Raw genomic sequence first — 18,449 nt, 5'->3', positions numbered from 1 at the left:
ATGGCGTCCCGCCGCTGCCAGGGCCGCCCCTCGCCCGTGTCCCCACACACCGCATCCACCGGCTTTTAAACACCCCCGCGGGGCTCAGCCCCCGCCCTGGGCAGCCCGGGCCGGCGCCTGGCAGCCCTTCGGGTGAAGGAGCTCTTCCCAGCATCCAACCCAACCCTGCCCTGGCGCAGCTGGAGGCCGTTCCCTCTCGTCCCAGCGCTTGTTACTGGGGAGAGGGGACCGACCCCCCCCGGCTCCAGCCTCCTTTCAGGCAGCTGCAGAGAGCGATGAGGGCTCCCCTCAGCCTCCTCTTCTCCAGGCTGAGCCCCCCCAGCTCCCCCAGCCGCTCCTCCCCAGCCTTGGGCTCCAGCTCCTGCCCCAGCCTCGCTGCCCTGCTCTGGCCACGCTCCAGCCCCTCCATGGCCTTCGTGGGGTGAGGGGCCCAGCGCTGAGCACAGCATTCGAGGGGCGGCCTCACCAGTGCCCAGCACAGGGGGACCATCCCTGCCCTGCTCCTGCTGGCCACACTGTTCCTGATACAAGCCAGGGTGCCGTTGGCCCTCTTGGCCACCTGGGCACACTGCTGGCTCACATTCGCCCGGCTGGCGACCAGCACCCCCAGGCCCGTTCCCGCCGGGCAGCTCCCAGCCGCTCCTCCCCACGCCTGCAGCGGTGCCTGGGGCTGTTGTGCCCCCAGTGCAGGACCCGGCCCTGAGCCTTGCTGACCCTCACCCAGTGCCTGGGCCCATTGCCCCAGCCTGGCCAGGGCCCTCTGCAGAGCCTCCCTGCCCCCCAGCAGATCAACGCTCCCGCCCGACTGGGTGTCACCTGCAAACTGACTGAGGGTGCCCTCGATCCCCTCGTCCAGATCCTTGATAAAGACATTGAACAGAACTGGCCCCAGTACGGAGCCCTGGGGAACACCACTGGTGACCGGCTGCCAACTGTGTTTAACTCCATTCACCACCACTCTTTGGGCCCAGCCACCCAGCCGGTTTTTTACCCAGTGAAGAGCATGCCCGCCCAGGCCATGAGCAGCCGTTTTCTGCAGGAGAATGCTGTGGGAAACAGTGCCAAAGGCTTTACTGAAGCCCAGGCAGACGCCTTCCCCTCATCCACCAAGGGTCCCCTTGTCACGGATCAGGCTGCTCAGCAGGACCTGCCCTTCATGAACCCACGCTGACTGGGCCTGATCCCATGGTTGTCCCGCACATGCTGCATGATGGCCATCAGGACGATCTGCTCCATAACCTTCCCCAGCACCGAGGTCAGGCCAACAGGCCAGCAGCAGGGCCAGGGTGGCTATGGGACAGCCCAGAAGGGCCAGGGCAGCTCCGGAGAGCAGGGCTCTGCAGGCCAACAGCGGGGCCAGCGTGGCTATGGGGCGGCTGCAGGCTGACGGGGCGCCAGCTTGGTTTTGAGGCAGCCTGGCAGGGCCGGGGCAGTTACGGGGGGGCTGACAGCGCCGGGGCAGAGTTGGGGTGGCCTGGTGCAACCAGGGCGTTCACGGGTCGCTGCAAGCTGACGGTGGGGCTGGGTCGGTTGTGGGGGGCGGCGAGGGTGGGTGGGGTGTGGGGAGAGGCGGCTGCAGGCTGGTAGCGAGGCCAGGGGGGTTTTGCGGTGCTGGAAGCTGGCAGCACGGCCAGGCTGGTTGTTGGCTGCAAGTCGAGGCAGCCGTGGGGAGCCTCAGTTCCCAGCACTCCCTGCCCCTCTGCCCAGGCAGCACCCGTTTTGGGTCTGGGCTTCTCAGCCCCAGGGGAGGAAAAGAAAAAGAGTAACCGCACACAGAACATCACCAGCAGCCATTGCTCATGGTCTTTATTTTTTTTTTTTTCCAGAAAAGAAAAAAACACATTTTACATAGTTGGTACAAAAACAAATTAAAAAAAAAAATGAAAGGAGGGGGAAGAACCTGCAGCAACAGGAACTGGGGATCTCGCTGCAGGGACTCCCGCAGGAAACCTCTTTGGAAAGCGCAGCCCGGGGTAAGCCCTGAGCCACGCACAGCCACCCCGATTACTCCCTCCCTCCCACCCACTTCATAAAAAGTCAAGAGTTTGACACAAACAAGCTTTGGTTGCTAGCAGTAAACATGGATTACATTCTTCCGTCTCCTCGTAGACAATCTTGTGACTCCAGGCTTTTGCACCAGGGGAGACACCCTCTCGTGAGGGCCATCTTTTTCTCATACATTCAAACGCTCCCATGTTACAGCAGGACCCTGAGTGTGCAGCCTCATCCGCCCGCGATTCACTGTCCCGTAATGCATAGTGCCCAGCGCCTGCGAGCCGAGCATGGGCAGGGTGGGTGATGATGCAGCAATTTAGTTAATTATTGTCAAGATACAGGAAGAACCACAATGACAAACGTGGCGAGAAGATGCGAATCAATCCCATCTTCTCCAACGTGGCTTCCTTTTACAGATAAAAATCCCTGTTTTCTTGGATCCCGGTACCACGCTGGCCCCGGGGGAAACCTGAGTCATTCTCTAAGCCATTTGCTCTTTGCTTTAGCCTAGGACAGGGATGGTTACAGAGCTCATATCCCCACGCAGAGTTGCAAGGCAGAGTACACAGAGAAGATCCTGTCTCCCTGGTCCATAACCTATTAGATGCTTTGGCTATTTTTTTTTCCTTTTTTTTTTTTCTCTTACTTTTGTAAACAATAATCAAGGAGAATACTGAGAGAAAAATGGAGAGATTTACAGAGGTATTTACACACACTAGCAGAAAAATCACCAAACCATTAAACTGGGGGCGAGGGGGGGAAAGGTCCTACACGATTCTTCAAGACAGATACAAGAATTAGGGGGGCAGCAGTTTCCCCGGCACAACCGAGGTGCCAGGGGAAGGCCAACAGCCCCCCGCAACGCGGCAGCGGGACCGAGGCCCAGGCTTAGACACGCAGCCCAGTGCGCTCTATTGCATTTACCCCGTTCAGACAAAAGCCGTTTTCCTGAAGTAGTTTTGTATAGATCCCATTGCTAGTCAAGAACTAAAAAGTCCTTCCCCCCGCCCTCCGAAGAAGAGACCACCACCTCACCATAAAAACTACTGGAGCAGGGCAGGCAAGCAGCTGGGGAGCCGCTCTCCATCCCCGCCAGTGCCTGCGTGCCGCAGGGCAGAGGCAAAGCCTCGGAGGGGTCACCGGGCTCCAGCAGCCTCAGCAAATCCCCCCGGTGACCCCCGTCGGCGAGGATGGAGGAGGTGCTCCCCGTCTGTTCCAGCCCCGCTCTACATCTAATCCTATCGCTACCTAAAAAACAGCAGAAACCGTGCCCACATCCTGACACGCCAGCACGGCGAGGTGCCCTCCCTGGGAAGGCTCCAGCCAGCCCCTGGGCTGCAAAGCGGAGTGTTAATGCCCCAAAACCAGGGATCCGGGTTTCCCCCAGCCATCGTGAGCCAGCGTTTGGGGGAAGCCGCGAAGGGAGGAGAAAAATGGAGCAGCTGTACATCCCTTGGACTTGGGTCCACCTTGGCACAAGGTCCCTCGTCCTAGGAGGTCACGGGCAGCCAGCCAGCCCTTTGCTCGAGGGCGAGTTAGGGCAGGGGATTGAGGACAACCCTCAGTCTCCCAGCAACCTCCCTGGCTGCTGCCTGCTCTCACCACGTCCCCCTGAAGGGGCTGGGACCCCCTGAAGGGGCTGGGACCCCCAGCCACACGGCACCAGCCTGCTGGGAGCCTGTGTGACACCCCAGCCCGCGGGCAACGGCAGGACTCAGGCACGGGGCGGACTGGAGCGTTCCCATTGGGATGGCGGGGAGGGGACGTGTGAGCATAAAGATGAGAGAAAAATGGAGGACAGTCCTCAAAAGCCACCAGGCTGGGAGAAAATCTGGAGTTGGGGAGCCGACACGGGCTCTAGCAGCTGTTCCCTGCCCCACGGCACTGCCTGGCTTCTCCATCCCTGCACACGGACCTGCAGACCCAAATTCCTCCTCAGTCCATGGGGAAGGGAAAGAGACTCTATTAAAATACAGTTAAAAAGAAAACAAATCCCAAACATACCAAAAACCACAACTGAAAAGCTTGACAACACGTCAGTCCACCTAGCGAACATCCAGTGAGGTAGATCTACACTTCCAATACAAACTTCGTCACGTCTTTGTGCTGTTAGAAAACACCCTCCTCTCTGTCCAGCACTGGGCTACAGAGGCATTTTATCCCTGAGATTGCTCCAATACCTGAGAATAAGTTGCAGGAATTATGTCCTTTCTCTCTCTTTTTTTTTTCTTTTCTTAAAGATTAAAATATACAAAAATACAAAAACAGAATATTTATATTAAAAAAAAAACCAAAACAAAACAACCCAAAACAAAGACGACAAACAAACCCAAAGATACGTCATTCACGCACGGCCTAGTGCAGGTTTCACTTGGCGTTGGCTTCGGCACGGCCGGGGGGCTGCCCCGGGAGAAGGGCTGTCCACCGGGGCCAATAAATAAAGGCAAGACTTGGGGGGCCGGTGGGGAGGGAGGACAGCAGCCGCTAACGACCTGGGCGCCCTTTTCCTCCGCCCCCGGGGAGGCTCAGCCCAGGAGCCATCGGTTTCTGGAGCGTGGGATGGGCAGAAGGAGCAGAGGCGCGTTTTTGTCCTGCGTGGGTTGGATCCAGAGCCCGTGGGACGCCCCGGGCAGCCGGGTGTCTGGACGAAGCCACGGCTGGATCTGCCTGAGCCCCGGGTGGGTTGCGTACACGGCCTCCGAGGGAAACGCTGCCAGCAACGTCCCCGGGAGCTGGCTCTGCCCTGAGTCTGGCGCCCAAGGCTTAACGAAGAGCATTGCAGCTCCACGAAGCCCTCCTGCTCCCCGGCTCCACATTTCGGAGGCAGGGAGAAGCCTTAGAGGGGAAGAGCTGGCTGCATGAAACACCGTGTGCTCTCTGGGCTGGCGCTTGGGAAGGCTTAGGGGGGAAAAAAAAAAAAAGTGTTTTTCTTTTGACTTGATCTCCCCCAAGCTGCAGCTTGCAGCCCACGAGCAGGCGGCAAGCGTTAGCCCAGCCCCGAGAGATGCCCCATTGCCTTCCAGACTGAGCCCAAATCTGGGCTCTGCTGGGTTCAGCAACGGGGCGACCACGGAAAAACTGCAAATCCTGGCACCGACCTGCAAGCGAGAAGGCACGAGGAGCAGAGGGGCCCGCGGGGCCGGCCCACGGGAATCTCCCCGGCGCTCTGCAGCCAGCCTTCCCCCCGTGGGGCAGGCGTCGGAGCAGGTCCCCTGCAGCTCATCCAAGCTGTGCCGGAGCCCGTCCGGAAGCTCAGGAGAACAAGGACCCATGAGCTCCTCCCTGAGATGTTGCTTCTCTGCTCCTCCTCCCAGAGACACTACTGCCTGGCTTCGTTTAGGAAAAGAATAAAGATGGATCAAATGTGTTTTCTTTTTTTTTTAGCTGGAAGAGGTGTGTTGGGTGCTGCCTTCCCCTATTTTTGGAACGAGCCATCCTGATTAAAGCAGGGCTTTCCCCAGGCTGGGAACAGGGGGAAAAGGTCTGTGCAGGGACACCGGGTCCCCACCGTTGGCACTGCTGTCTTCCCTCCCCAGCCCTCCACCCTGCCCTCCCTCCTCTGAGCCCCCGCGGCTGCCCGTTGCCTTGCCAAAGCCTTTTCATCCCGGTGGAAGCCCCCCCCTCCCCGCCACCCGCCATCATTCCCGGGTTTCGGGGAGGAGGGCCGAGCTGTGCATGTCCTCCTCCTCTCGGAAGTAGGCAGGTTTTCCCTGGGAGCTGGGGGACTGCTGTGCTTTCGCGGGGCAGTTGGCGACCATGTGGCTGATGCTCTGGCAGAAGTGGCATTTCTTGGGCTGCGGCGGGAGCTTGCACTCTTTGGCATGGTGGTCCAGCCCGCCGCAGTTGTAGCATCTGCGGGGTGGGGAGGAGAGAGATTCGAGGAGGAGAAATAAAATGAGGTGGGATGCTGCCGTGGCCGTGCCGGGGACCCATCTGGCTTCGCAGCCAGAGCTGGGCTTAAAACGGCCCGGCCGCCGCGGGGATGCGGGGTCGGATGGTGGCCCTGGGTTTGGTCCCCACAGAGCCCCAGCTCCAGCACGGCCAGTTTGGACCTGGCTCAGTGGTGCTGCTGGTACCCAGGAGATGGCAGCAAACCCCCGCACTGAAACCACGCACTCGGGGACAAAAATCGGGGATCTCGGGGGGCTGCCACCCCTCTGGCTCCATCATGGGTCTGGCTCCTGTGTCTGCAGACCCTGCACCCAGGGTTATGTGCTATGGACCAAAAGCCTGCGGCAGAGCAGGAACGACTGACGGCCCCAGCCGGGAGAACGGCTGCAGGGACCGTGGCCATCGGCGTGGGGACAGCCCCAAACGTGGGGTCCCTCGCGGCCGTCCCCTTGCAGCACTCGTCCCCCAGGTGCCACCTTCGCACCAGAGCGGTGCGGGCAGAGGGAGCTGCCTCGTGTCCATTTTAACTCCTGCGTCCCTCTAGGACAGCCACAACCCTTTTCTCTTTCCTTTCCTTCCCAACTCCTTTCCGACTCATTTTAAAACCCATTTGTGGGAACAGCCGGGTGGGGCGGGCAGCATCTGCTGGGAAAGCCGGGACGAGGCATCCCCGGGCAGCCAGGATGGAGAGGATGGGAGAGCAGAGGGGGGACGAAGGGCTGGCCAGAAACTTGCCCCGGGGCTGCCAGCCTCACCGTGGGAGACGCTGCCAGGACGTCCGGCCATTTCCTTCCCACAAGGAAGGGTTTCTCTTCGAGAAAATTACCCCAGCGCAGCGCGGCTCCCCCAGACGAGGGGAGCGGCCGCCCGGGGTGTCCCTGACCTCTGCCCTTTCGCTGCTGGGTTGCTGCCCTTTCCCCACCAAGCTGCATCTGCCACTCATTAACTGCCGAAGGAAGCCGCTTTCCCAGAGGAAGGGTCGCTGCCCGCCCCACCAGACCCGAGCCCGTCCCCATGCCGCAGGCAGGGTGCCAGGCAGCTCCTGGTGCCCGCAGGGGCCGGACCCTGCCCCGGATCAGGACCCGGCCGCCCCTTACCGGTCTCCTTTCGATCTGCGTTTCTGGAGGCTCTTGCCCTTGGGTCTCCTCTCGCTGCCGATGCAGAAGACGCCCCCCGGGCCGGTCACCCGGATGGACTCCAAACCTTTGGACGACTTCTTGAAGGTGAACTCGACAGCTTCACCCTCCTTCAGGCTGCGGAAACCCTCCATGTGGAGCTTGCTCTGGGGGGGCACGGGGAAAGGACGGGGGTCAGCACCAAGCCGGCGTGTCTGCTGAGCACACGACAAGCCCCAGCCCTGCAAGCGCCTCCCGTGGCACGAGAGCTGCCAGCGTCCCCCCGTGCCTGGCCCTTGGGAGGGGCCGGACATTGGGGACCGAGCTCGACCAGGCACCTTCATCTCCCTGAAATCTCTGGAGCCCCATTTGATAACGCAGAGCTGAGTGGGGCTCACTGGTTTGGCAAGCAAGAGCCGGCAGAGCCAGCTCTGACCCAAATTCCAGCAGTTTGCCGCAAAACGCTGGCACTCAGCACTGCAAAACAGCCCCCTTCTCCCACCCAGCCCCGCGCTGGGGCGCGAGAGCTGCCCCTGCACCTCCCGACAGCCCGGGCTGGGGATGCTCGCGGGGAGATCCAAAGCATCATTTTAAGAAGACAAAAGGCTCTCGAGGCTTTGCAAAGGCACGTGCAGCCCCGCTCGCGGCGGGACCGCAGCAAGGCCAGGAGCCTGGAAGCTGGTGCTGCCAGCCCAGGGTCCCAGCCAGCCCCTGCCCTGCAGCCCCCTCACTACAGCTCGCCTCGGTTCAAGCCTTTTAAATGCCCCCAATAATTAATTAAGCAGCCGTTTGGCCCTGGATCATCACTGCTGGGGGCATCTCCTGTCCCTCCCAGGATCGCCCCATCAGTCATCACCGTGCAATCAAACTCGGGAGTTCAGACCCAGGCTGTGGAGGGGGGAGTGAGATGACAGAAAAATCCACCCCACTTCCATGAGCTCCATCCATTTTAGCAGAACAAATTCGTCAGGAGCCGAGACAGGCGATGCAGCCGACGTCTCTTGTGCCAGCAAGCGCGGCCGGGAGCGTCATCACTGCCTGCTCCACGGGACCAGGACCGCCGTATCCCAGGCAGAGATTTGAGCAGGGCTTTCGCTCAGCTTCGTTAGCGGAGCCCAAATGAGCGCGAGCAAAGAGTTAAGGGGGATTTGCTGGCAGAGGGAGGAGCAGCCCCAGCAGGCTGGGGATTCCCGGCAGAGCCGGCGCCAAGACCCTGCATTTATGAATGGAGCATCTCCCCCATTCATGGCCCGGCGAGTTCCCTTCACGTGGGCTGCGGCCGCCCATTCTTCCCGCACCGAGCCTCCGTGGGCACGCTGCCCGGGGACGAGCAGGCCCGGCCGGTTCCCCTCTCCCTTCCCATCTTCCACCCCCAGATCTCCCCAGGACCCACGTGGAATCACCCCACATAAAAGCAGAGAGGGAGGAAATGGAGTTGTTGGGGTTTAGGATTGAATTTCTTTCGGTGGGGTCTTGCAAGAGCCATGTGTGTCCGTGGGCACACGAGGGAAGTGGGAACGCGGCAGAGCTCGGGGCCCAGCCCTCGAGGCCCCTTTTTCTGCTGCTTTTCCCCCCCTTCTGTGTCTGGGGCCCAGCTCCAGGTGGGAGAGACCCCATGGGCTGGGCCCAGTCGCCCCATCCGTCCAGTCCATTTGCCCACTGGGACAGGGCCCAGGGCAGTCTGGATGGGATTGCCAGAAACCTTTGCTCTCTGACCTGCTCTTGCTCCCAGAAAGGAGAGCCAAACCACGAGCTACAAGGTCCCCAGCGACAAGGAGGACGCAACAGGAGCTCAGCAGCAACCTCTGCCCATCCAGGGCTGCTCCGGGCAGTCCCATCACCACCTACCGCTGGCAAACACCCTGCCACGCTCGGCGCAACAGCCAGACACGGCTCCCCAACCCCAGCTCAGCTTTCCCCCGGTGCTGGGCACCACTGGGAGGACGCTGAGCATCGCTGGGAGGACGCTGAGCATCGCCCAAGCAGGAGCTCTGTGTCCAAAGCAGCTGCCAGCACAACACAGGAGGTGCCCGGCTCAGCCTGAGCACCTCGGGGTCGGCCACCAGCCCTGCCCCGTCCGTGCCGCCCCACCGGCCCCCAGAGCCCCTGTGCGAGGTGGTTTGGGCAACGGGGGCTGCCACGGACAGCGAATTTGCCCCACTCCAGCAGCAGCCGCAGCGTTTTGGGGTGAGAAGGAGCTGAGCATCACTCTGTGGTGAGCATCACTCCATGGCGCAGGAGGCAGCTCCGGAGGCTGGGGGACGAGAGCCAGCCGCCTCCCACGGATCCGTACCGGGGGCTTACAGCCCCGGCCGGCCCAGCTGTGTTTGCTCTGCGGAGATGAAAACTCCCAGGCGCTCAGCCCCAAGCTTCGGGACAAAGCCGCGCCGCGGCAGGGCCGACACCAGCGCCCCAGCTGGGCCCCCCCAGCTCAGCCCACGCCTTGGGCACCATCATGCACGGGCAGCCAAGCTGCTGTGCGCCCCGTGCCGGGGGTCCAGCTCCTTCCCCCCGCGGGCCGTCCGTCAGCCCCACTTTGAGGAAGAGGAGGGCTGGGGCAGAAGCTGCCGCAACATGACGGGGGAAGCGATTTATTTTCCAGGAGCGGGCGAGGATGACAACGGCCCCCCCGGCCCCCTCCGCCAAAAGGCCAGAGGAAACGCCCTCTCCCCGGGGAAGGAGAGGGGGGCAGCGGCCGGGGCACCCCAGCTCTCCCCCCGCCGCAGCCTTTTGATGTGAGCTGCAGAGTGGCTGGTGGTCCCTGCGCATCCCCCCTGCCCCCTTCCCAAAACACACACATTGCTGGCATTCCTCTGTTATCAGATAGGTAATCAAACTGCAGCCCATTGAATTAGCTGCATACCTCCTGCATCTGAAAGGAAGGGGCCCAGAGCCCCTGTCCCACACCACACACAAAGCCGGAGCCTTCCCAGGCCTCCGCACCCCCCCCCAAAATAAAGAGAGGAAGGGGGGGCTTGGAGTGAGCCGGGGATGCTGGGGATGCGGGGGAGCGCAGGGGAGGGCCAGGGCCGGGAGCCACCGGCCAGCGAGAACAAAGGGCCGGCGGCGGCCGCGCTCCCGCTGCCCAAATTCCAGGAGTTCCAGGCCACGGCGGGGGGAGGAAGGGTGGCCGGCATGGCCGGGCCCCTCTGACCCCCGCAGCCCCTCCGCGCATCAGCCCCGCACCCAGCTCACCCGCTGCGAGCCGGGCCTCGCCCATCGGGTGCTGGGCTGTGGGGTCTGGGTGCCGCGGCGGAGCTGAGGGGTCAGTCCCGGGGGGATGGGTTTGGTGCGGGGGGTCTAGGGTGGCCCTGGGCTCGAAATCACAAAGCATTGCCATCCTCATAATAAAACTCTTCTAAAGCATAGCCTAGCGCAAGGATTTCACTTGTCATCATTAGGGTCCAGAGTTAACCAGCAGGACAAGGAACAGAAGCAGAGCTGGCATCACTTTGCCCAGCTCTCTGTGGCCCCCGGGCACCCCCTCGCCAGGCGTCACAGCGGCACCTCTCCACTTTTCCACCCGTCCCTCCAGCTCTGCGGTTATTTACGGCAGACAAAGACGCAGCACATGAGCGGCCGAGCGCTGCCCACTGCCCCCACGGCGCTGGGTGTCCCCCACCCTCACCCGTTCCCGCTTCCCCACCTGCACGTGGGTGCCTCCATCCCTCCTCTTCCTCCCACCCAGCAAACCCCTCATCGCAGATCCCAGCGTCAGAGCTGCTTCCCCTCCCGTGGGGTGGCACCGCGGAGCGCCCCAAATCCGGCGGCTGCTCCCCAAACCACCGGGCTCCGCTTCGCCCCCGCGCCACCGGGCTCCGGAGGGGCTCGGCCAGCCCCAGGGTCACCATTGTCCCCGCGGCCTCCCCAGCGCGGCACAAGGGAACATTTATTCCCAGCCAGCCCTGGCCACTCAATCAAACCATCTTTGTGTCCGGAGGGGCCTGGGGCGGAGCGGCCGCTGCACCTCGCCTCTTCCCAGCGCGGGAGCGTGGCGGCCGTTTAAACTTAAATCCCTCGGGAAACAGGCTGGGTTGGGATGCTGGGTTCGGAGCGGCTGCAGGAACGCGAGCAGCGGTGCCGAGCTGTGCCGGGGTATGGCTGGGCCGTGCCCAGAGCATTTTGGGCAGCCCGACCCCACCGCAGCCACTGCCCGTGCCTCAGTTTCCCCCACTCCACAGAGGTGAAGCAGCCGATGGGGGCCAGGGAAGACGGACGCCCCCACAGGTCCCGGCACTGGGTGTGGGGATCGCTGAACCCGCAGAGGGTCGCTGCGCCCTGTCACTGCACCCCACCTTCGCCCGCAGGCTGGGGGCACCCTGTGGTCCCCTCTGCTCAGCCTGCACCCACAACAGTACCCAGGGCACCCCGGCCACCGTGCTGCCCCGCTCACCTCTGCACCCCTCTGTCCCCCAGAGCTGCAGCGTCCCTGTCCCCCCAAATCCCTTGGTTTGTGCCAGCCAGCCCCATGCCGCTGCGGTCGATGCAGCAGCCAGCCTGGCCGGGGTGCAGGGCAGCCCGCAGAGCCCCGGCCACCTTTGCCCTGCCACGACCCCCAGACCCACCCCGGGGGGATGCAGGTCCCCAGGGGAGCAGCCCCAGCCCCGCCGGCCCCGCAGGGCTCAGGCTCGGCACAGCCGGTGCAGAGCAGCCCCTTCCTCAGCTCCTGCGCCGGGAATAAGCCGGTGTGCGGGGGGCTGACGCTCGCCCCGTTTTTTGGGGCATGGCTCCGATTGCCACCGGGCGATGCCATCGCCATCCCATGGGGACGGGGCAGCCTCAGCCCAGCTCCGAGCCCTGCTGCGGCAGAGAGGTCTCCTCTTGCCAACCAGAGCAGATTTCAGCTGGGTCAGACTCTGCCGACGCGGAGCAGTGGCCCAAGCCGCCGTGCCGCAGCAGGGCCAGCTCAGCTCCCCGCCGCCAGCCACGAGGCCAGCAGGAAAACGTCCCTTTGCCTTCACAGCCCGCGCCTGGATGCGTCCCCGAGCCAAGCCCTTCCCTCTCCCCAAACCACGCAGTGAATCTTTTCCCGGTGCCGGCGGCTCAGGCGCTGGGGGACCGCGCTGCTGCTGGTTTTGGGCTCGTGCGCGTACGGCCCAGCGCAGGAATCGCCCCGCGGCCCCTTCCTGCGGCTCAGCCCCCGCGCAAGCGGCCGGCGGGCGCTGCTGGGGCAGGGGATCCTCGCTCAGTGCCGGGGGCTTGGCGCAGAGATAGAGGGTGATGCCTGCGGGAGCCCGCCGGGGAGAGCACGGGGGGGTTAACCAAACATTGCCAGGGCTTTCCAGTCTCTCCCTACTGTCACCTGGAGCAATATCCCCAAGGATTTTTTCCCAATTCAAGTAAAACCAAAATAAAGCCACTTTCCTGCCAAAGTAACTACGCTTGCTCTTAATTTTCCACCGTAAGCCAGCAACATTAAACACCAGATACTAATTCTGGGGGAAAAAGTATCCACCGAGGAGTTTAATCCATCAGCTGCCTGCCCTAAATCCACACCTTCCGCTGTATTTTCCCCACCCTGCGGGTGCCGAAGCCTCCCGCGCGTCCCAGGAGGCAGCTCATTAGGGTTAGCTGCTGCCTATTAATTTCATACTCCCATAGCAAAGCAGGGGCACGGCCGGGAGCAGCAGTGCCCCTGCCACCGCCGATTTCAGCTTCATCCCGCTTCTTCTTAGGGCCAAGTAAATCGGGAAAAGGAAACACCGGAGCTGGGGGCGGCAGGGCAAGGGGCTCGCTGAGGCAGCGGCTCCATCCCAGCCCGCCCTGGCCCCGACGGGAGCAATCCCATTCATTTGGGCCATTTTATCTGGAGACCACTGAAGGGTGTTTTCTCTCCCTGCCCCTCGCCCTGGGCTGAGAGGGGGAGCTGGGGGAAGGGATGTGCCTGCAGCCATCAGTTAATCTTTAGACAGAGACAGGAGGCTTTTTTTGTGCGCGTCCTGAGGGAGTTTCAGGGGTGGAATAAAGCCGCTCTCTTTCCCTGTTTGCCATCAGGACCTGGCGCACAAGCCAGGCGATACAGTTTTATTCTGGTAGTTATTTAAAAACAGCAACAACAAAGAAATTGCTCCTACCCGTCTCCCCCGAAAGCAGGGATGCCGGCCTGCGTTTCCACCCCAGGGGTTGGCGTAACCCCGGTGCTCCCGGCTCTGCAGCCACCCACGCCGGCGCCCTGGGGTGCCCACCCAGCGCTGCGGGGTGACCCTGCTCCCGGCGAGCCCAGGCAGGAGCGACGCATGTGAGAAAGCAGAAAAAGTGAGATATTAAACGTGTCCCGTGCCTCTGCGAGCACCACGGGTCCAACGCGCCGCCTAACTCAAACCCCGCTCGGAGCGGGTTCCCCCTTCCCCTCGCTGCCACCCCAGCTCTGCACAAACCGAATCCCCCGGCTGGACCCTGCCCGTCGCCCCAGCCCTGGGGACGGGCGGCGGGGGACCCCGCGGAAGGCTGGACCCTGATCCCCGGCGGAGAAATCCTCCCTTGCGCCCCTGCCTTTGCTCTCCTGCGCGGTCAGGGATGGAGCTGCCTCGAACACGTGCTTTTTTAAGGCCTCACGTCACGCTCGCACCTTGGCTGGCTCCGTCCCTGGCTGCGCGCGGAGGGACGGCACGAGCGCAGGCGGGTGACAGCCCAGGTCAGCTCAGCCGAAACCCACGGCCCAAAGGCAGCCGTCACAGCAGGCGTCACCCCCCTCCGCGCCGTCCCCTGCCCGGCCGAGCGGGGATGGAGCCCCTCCGCCAACCCCGACCCCAGGAGGCTCCCGGGGGATGGCAGCGCCCAGGGGACCGCGGGGGGACTGAAGCCCCTCCGGTGCCCACGGTGCCCTGGGCACTCGGGCAGGGCAGGAGCGCCACATCCCTGCCCCAGCGGATCTAACCACGGGCACAGTCTTATGTCCCCACAAGGACACGTGGGACCATGTCACCGAGATGCCACTGAGACGCCACCAAACACCCTGCGGCCACAGCAGCCGCGGGGTCGCGGCGGTGCCCAGAAGCTCTCCTTGCCAAAATCAAGAGAAGGAACAAAAAATAAAAACCGAAACAACAGCTACCATTGCCTTCGTCAGGGCTTTAGACCCGTTGGCTCGGAGAAACACTCGGCGATGCAGAGCTGAGCTGCGCGGAGCAGCGGCCCCCAGGGCCCGGGCAGCCACAGCCCCTTCCCCTCCTCTCAGCCAGGGCGAGCGGGGGTTTGCGTGGGCTGCAAACCCCAGCCCTGCCGGGCCCTCGCTCCTCCTGCTCCAGCCAGCGGCTCTGAGCCCTGGGGCCACCAGGGGCCCAGATTTTGTCCTCTCCCTTTCCAGGTTTCCCCACACTCCTGTAAGTGATGCCCAGAGCCATGGTGCGAGCCCGGGAGCCGCATCCCTGGGGACCACCACAGCTTTGGGGTCTTCCCCAGCACCAGGCTGGCTTCTGCTGCCTCGAGACCCCCACCCTTTCACGGGTGCTGCTCGCCCTTGGCCTCCCCGGGAGGACCTGCTCCGCTCCTCCCTGCTTCATCCCGTCTCCTCACAGCCCCCAGATGAATCCATCTCCAGTGTCCAGGGGAGGCATTTGAACCCAAGTGCCTCATTTGGAGCTCACAATGCGGGGCAAGGCAGCCCCGAGGAGCCCTGTTAGTCTCCTCTCCTGCCGAGATTTTAATCTCTTTGTGATCAGATAAAGGGAGAGGGAGATGGAGAGGCGCTCCCCGCAGAGAAGGGCCATTCAGACCTGGTTCCTGTAATAAAGTGATTTAATAGATCTAAAGAGGCCAATTCCCTTCTTTCTCCCGCAATTACTTCCTGTGGGTCATCATTCACATATGTAAATGAAGAGGGGAAGGAGCAGGTTCTGGGGGGCTCTGGGGTGTTAAACCCCGATGGCTGGTTTGGGGCACCTGTGTGGCGGCGGGTGCTGTGCCCAGCACCCTGAGCCCCCACCCCGAGCCCTGTGTGTTGTCCCCCCCCGGCCAGCGCGGGCTTTTGCCCTCCTAGGCCTGACTCCCCGCCCGGGAACGGAGCCGGCTGCGGCCCTCAGGCAGCGCCGGGTGCTGGGCTGGGCGAGCAGCGGCAGAAGGGCCCGCTGTCCCACCAGCACCCGAAAGCAGCGGGGCCAGGGTGGGAGCCTGAGCTTGGTCCCTCTGCGAGGAGGGGCTGGAGCCGGGATGCTGCGCGGTGGGAGAGCGGCCGGCATCAGCCCCGGCTGTTTTGCGGTAGGCGAGCAGCGACTTTGTGCCGCAGCGAGCAGGGCAGGAGGCGAAGGCCGGCCTGGAGGAGAAAGGCTCAACATCAGCCCGAAGCCACCCCGCTTCTGGTGGCCAAAGCCCCACACTGGGAGTGCCCTGCCCTTCGCTGCGGCGGGGGAACCACGCACACGCTGCCCCTCTGCTACCCAAAATAACCCGCTTTTGCCCAGCGTCCACCGTATTGCCCAACGCAGCAAACCCTGCACATGGGACCCCGTGGCTCCCCCAGCCCCGGAAAATGGGGGACACCGGGAGGCCGCACCTCTCCCCGGGCAGGGGGATGCTCCCGGCAGAGACACCCCAGCTAATTCTCTTTTCCTGCAGGAATGTGAGCAAGAGCAATCAGGAAACCAGACTGTCTGGGGGCAATAAAGCCCCAGGAGCAGGGAGGGAGGGCGGGAGGCTTCCCCCCATGGGCACTGGGTCCCGCTGTGCTACAGCGAGATGCAAAGAGCCATTTGCTCTCTGAGAGCACCAGGATCTCGGTTTTTCCCCGGCTAAATCAGCCCAGGGACCCCTCGCCTCCAACCCCAGCCGTGTTGCTGGCCCAGGATGGTAGCTCCTACCAAGGCGCTTTCACCACGCCGCAGCTGGAGAAGGGATTTGCCTCTCCCTTGGCCACCGTTCCCCGTTCCCTCGCCAAACTGCCGTAGCCCTGCCTGCAGGAGCCGCTGCCTCATGGGAAGGGGGCGGGAGACCCCCGGGGGCCCCCAGCCCCAGGAGCCCTGTCCTGTACCCCCAGCTCGTCAGCAGGCCGCGGGACAGACCCGGGGGGGGGGGGATTTGGGGCCATGGAGAGCAGCAGCCGCTGAAGCCGGCGGGTCCAGGGGCTCCCTGGAGCCAGCACCATCGCGCTGCCTCGGCCCAGATCTCCCGCAGCTGCTCCCCCCCGTGCCCGCAGAACCCCTCGTACCCGCAGAACCCCTCGTGTTTGCTCCAGAGGTGCCCAAGCCCCTTTGCTCGCCCTTGCTTTGCTCCCCAGCCCCGACGGCCGCTGCTTGCCCGGGGCTCGGGGCCGTCCTCGTCACACAGACCCCTTTCCACGCAAGCCGGTGCCGAGCCCCATGTCCCCCTCCCGGCGCTGGCCCCGATTTGGGCACCATCTCCCAGCCCCTAAGCGGGGTCCCCCATGAGCCGGGGGAGCCCAAGCAGCCGCAGCCCCGAATCCACAACTTCCCTCGGCGCAGGACCACCGACACGCGTGGGGCTTCGCCCGCAGCGAGGTGCGCGTGGATCAAATCCGGACACGCGACTGTCACCATCGCACGGGGGCCACAGGGGCTCGTACGCGACCCCGCACGCCTTCGGGCCAGCCGCAGCCCAAACGAGGGGCCCGGGCAGAGATACCCCCGGACGGGCCACCCGCCGGGGAAAGCCGCATCCCGCCCCCCTGCCTGGCCCGGGGCTCGCAGGAGCCCGCACCGGGGGACACCGGCTTTTCCCCGGGTCCCTGCGCCGGCTGAGCAGCGTCCCCACTCCGGCCCGGCCCGCCCGGCCCCGCGGGCACCTGCTCCCCGGCCCGGGGCTCCCCAGGGGCCCGCGGCGAGAAAACGCAGCCGCTCGGGGCTCGGCTTACGGCGTCGGTCCCGGAGAGGAGCCCCGGGCCGCGGCGGGGCGAGCGGCTCTGCCCGCCCCTCGCCGCGCTCCGGGGAAAGGCGCCCGGGGGAGCCCGGGGCGGCGGGATGCGGGGCCGGGCCGGGGGTCCCCGTCCCGCCTCGCCTCCTCCGGGGGTGCCAGGGGCTGCACCCCCTTCCCTGCCCACGGCCCCCCGCGGGATCCGGCCCCGTACCTGGTGCACGAAGACGTCGACGGGCGAGTCCAGCGTCGCGCCGCCCTTGGCGGTCATGGAGAGGAAGCCGAAGCCCATGCGGACGTTGAACCACTTACAGATGCCGGAGCCGTGCAGCGGCTGGGGCTCGTTCTCGGCCTTGGGCGAGTCTCCGGCCGGCTCCTCGCCCGGCTTCGCACCTGGGGAGAGACCCACGGAGCCGCTGAGCCGGGGGAGCCGCGGTGCCCCGGCCCAGCCGCCCCGCAGCCAGCCGGGCAGCCCGCCGCAGGAGCCCCAGACCCTGCTCGGCTTCCCCGGGCTGGGAAAGGCACACAAAAACCCCCAAACAAGCCCAAACCACCTCCAAAAATAAAATAACCCCAAAGGGAGCGGCAGCTCTGCCTCCACGTGTGCGTGGGGGCACCCCGGGCGCGGGGAAGCGAAGGCAGCTCCCGGCGGCACGACCCGGGCGGGGCGCGGGGTGGGGGCCCTAAATCCGTTCTCCCCTCGAAAACGGTAAAAACGAAAAAAAAAAAACAAAACAAAACAAAAAAAAAACCAAAAAACCAAAACCCAAACCGAAAAAAACAAACAAAAACCCGAAAATTAAAGAAAAAATAAAAAAAAACACAAAAAAAGTGAAAATCTCCCCCAAAATACCAACCCGCGATCCCCCTGCCCCCAGCGGGCCACGCTGGGGGGAGCCTCTCCCCCGCCGCCAGCATCCCCCCGCCGCACGGGCCCCCCCGCAGCCGCCACCGGCCCCAAACTTCGGGGCCCATCCTGGGGCTGGGGGCGGGAGGAAAAACCCCGGCGACCCCCGAGCGGCGGCGGGGAGCGGGGCCGCGCCGGGCCGGGCCGCGCTGCCGGGGCGCAGCGGGGCTGGGGGGGCCCGCGCCCCCCGGCCGGGCTCTGCCGCCGTTATTAATAATCGCGGAGCCCAGGCGGGCTGCGACAATAATATAACTTAACCTGCGAACTGCTGGTTGGAAACCGACCCCATCCCGACACTCGCTTGCAAATTCCGAGTTGTGGCTGTTACCGCCTCCTCCCTCCTCCTCCTCGGCCAGCTTTGAGGGTATCGGCCCAGCCAAAAAAAAAAAAAAAAAAGGAAAAAGGAAAAAAAAAAAAACCGACCAACAAAACTCAACAAAAAACCCCGGCTTAGACCCCGCCGGGAGGGAGCCGGGAGAGGTTTGACTCCATCTTCGCTCCAACAATAGGGGTGGGAGGGGGCGGGAGGGTTTTTTCAAAGGCTCCCAAATTCTCGCAGACAATAGCGGCCCCCGCGCCCCCGCCCCCCCGGCCCGGACCCCCCCGCCGGGCCCCGCTCCGCCGGCCCGCCCCCACGCGAGCCCGGTTAACCCCCCCGGGCGGCGGCGCGTTCCGGGGGGGACGGGGGGTCTGGGGGCGCCCCCCGGGCGAGGGCACCTGTCCGGGGAAGGCGCGGC

At 64.0% G+C, this 18,449-nt stretch overlaps 1 protein-coding gene across 1 annotated transcript; it reads right to left on the bottom strand.

Annotated features, from left to right (window-relative positions):
• Positions 1-5,290: 5,290 nt before the first annotated feature.
• Positions 5,291-18,013, bottom strand: LIN28A (lin-28 RNA binding posttranscriptional regulator A). Its single transcript, XM_087760981.1, has 4 exons — positions 17,971-18,013; positions 17,020-17,198; positions 6,984-7,168; positions 5,291-5,847 (listed from the first exon to the last, which is right to left on the bottom strand). Exons 1-4 carry the CDS (start codon positions 17,999-18,001, stop codon positions 5,634-5,636), a joined length of 609 nt encoding a protein of 202 aa, XP_087617107.1. The 5' UTR covers positions 18,002-18,013; the 3' UTR covers positions 5,291-5,633.
• Between the last annotated feature and the right edge of the window lie 436 nt (positions 18,014-18,449).

This window comes from Nipponia nippon, unplaced genomic scaffold (assembly GCF_047370975.1).
Source record: "Nipponia nippon isolate SJK-2023a ecotype South Korea unplaced genomic scaffold, ASM4737097v1 scaffold_23, whole genome shotgun sequence".
Classification (NCBI taxonomy): Eukaryota; Metazoa; Chordata; class Aves; order Pelecaniformes; family Threskiornithidae; genus Nipponia; species Nipponia nippon.
This window is presented reverse-complemented; position numbering and strand designations above follow the sequence as displayed.

Bases quoted from the DNA above. Each gene is read 5' to 3' on its own strand.
- LIN28A (XM_087760981.1), bottom strand. From the start codon at position 18,001: ATGGGGTCGGTTTCCAACCAGCAGTTCGCAG. The intron at 7,169-17,019 runs GTACGGGGCCGG...GTGCCCCCCCAG, and splicing joins TCGACGTCTTCGTGCACCAG to AGCAAGCTCCACATGGAGGG. The intron at 5,848-6,983 runs GTAAGGGGCGGC...CCCACCCCGCAG, and splicing joins CGCAGATCGAAAGGAGACCG to ATGCTACAACTGCGGCGGGC.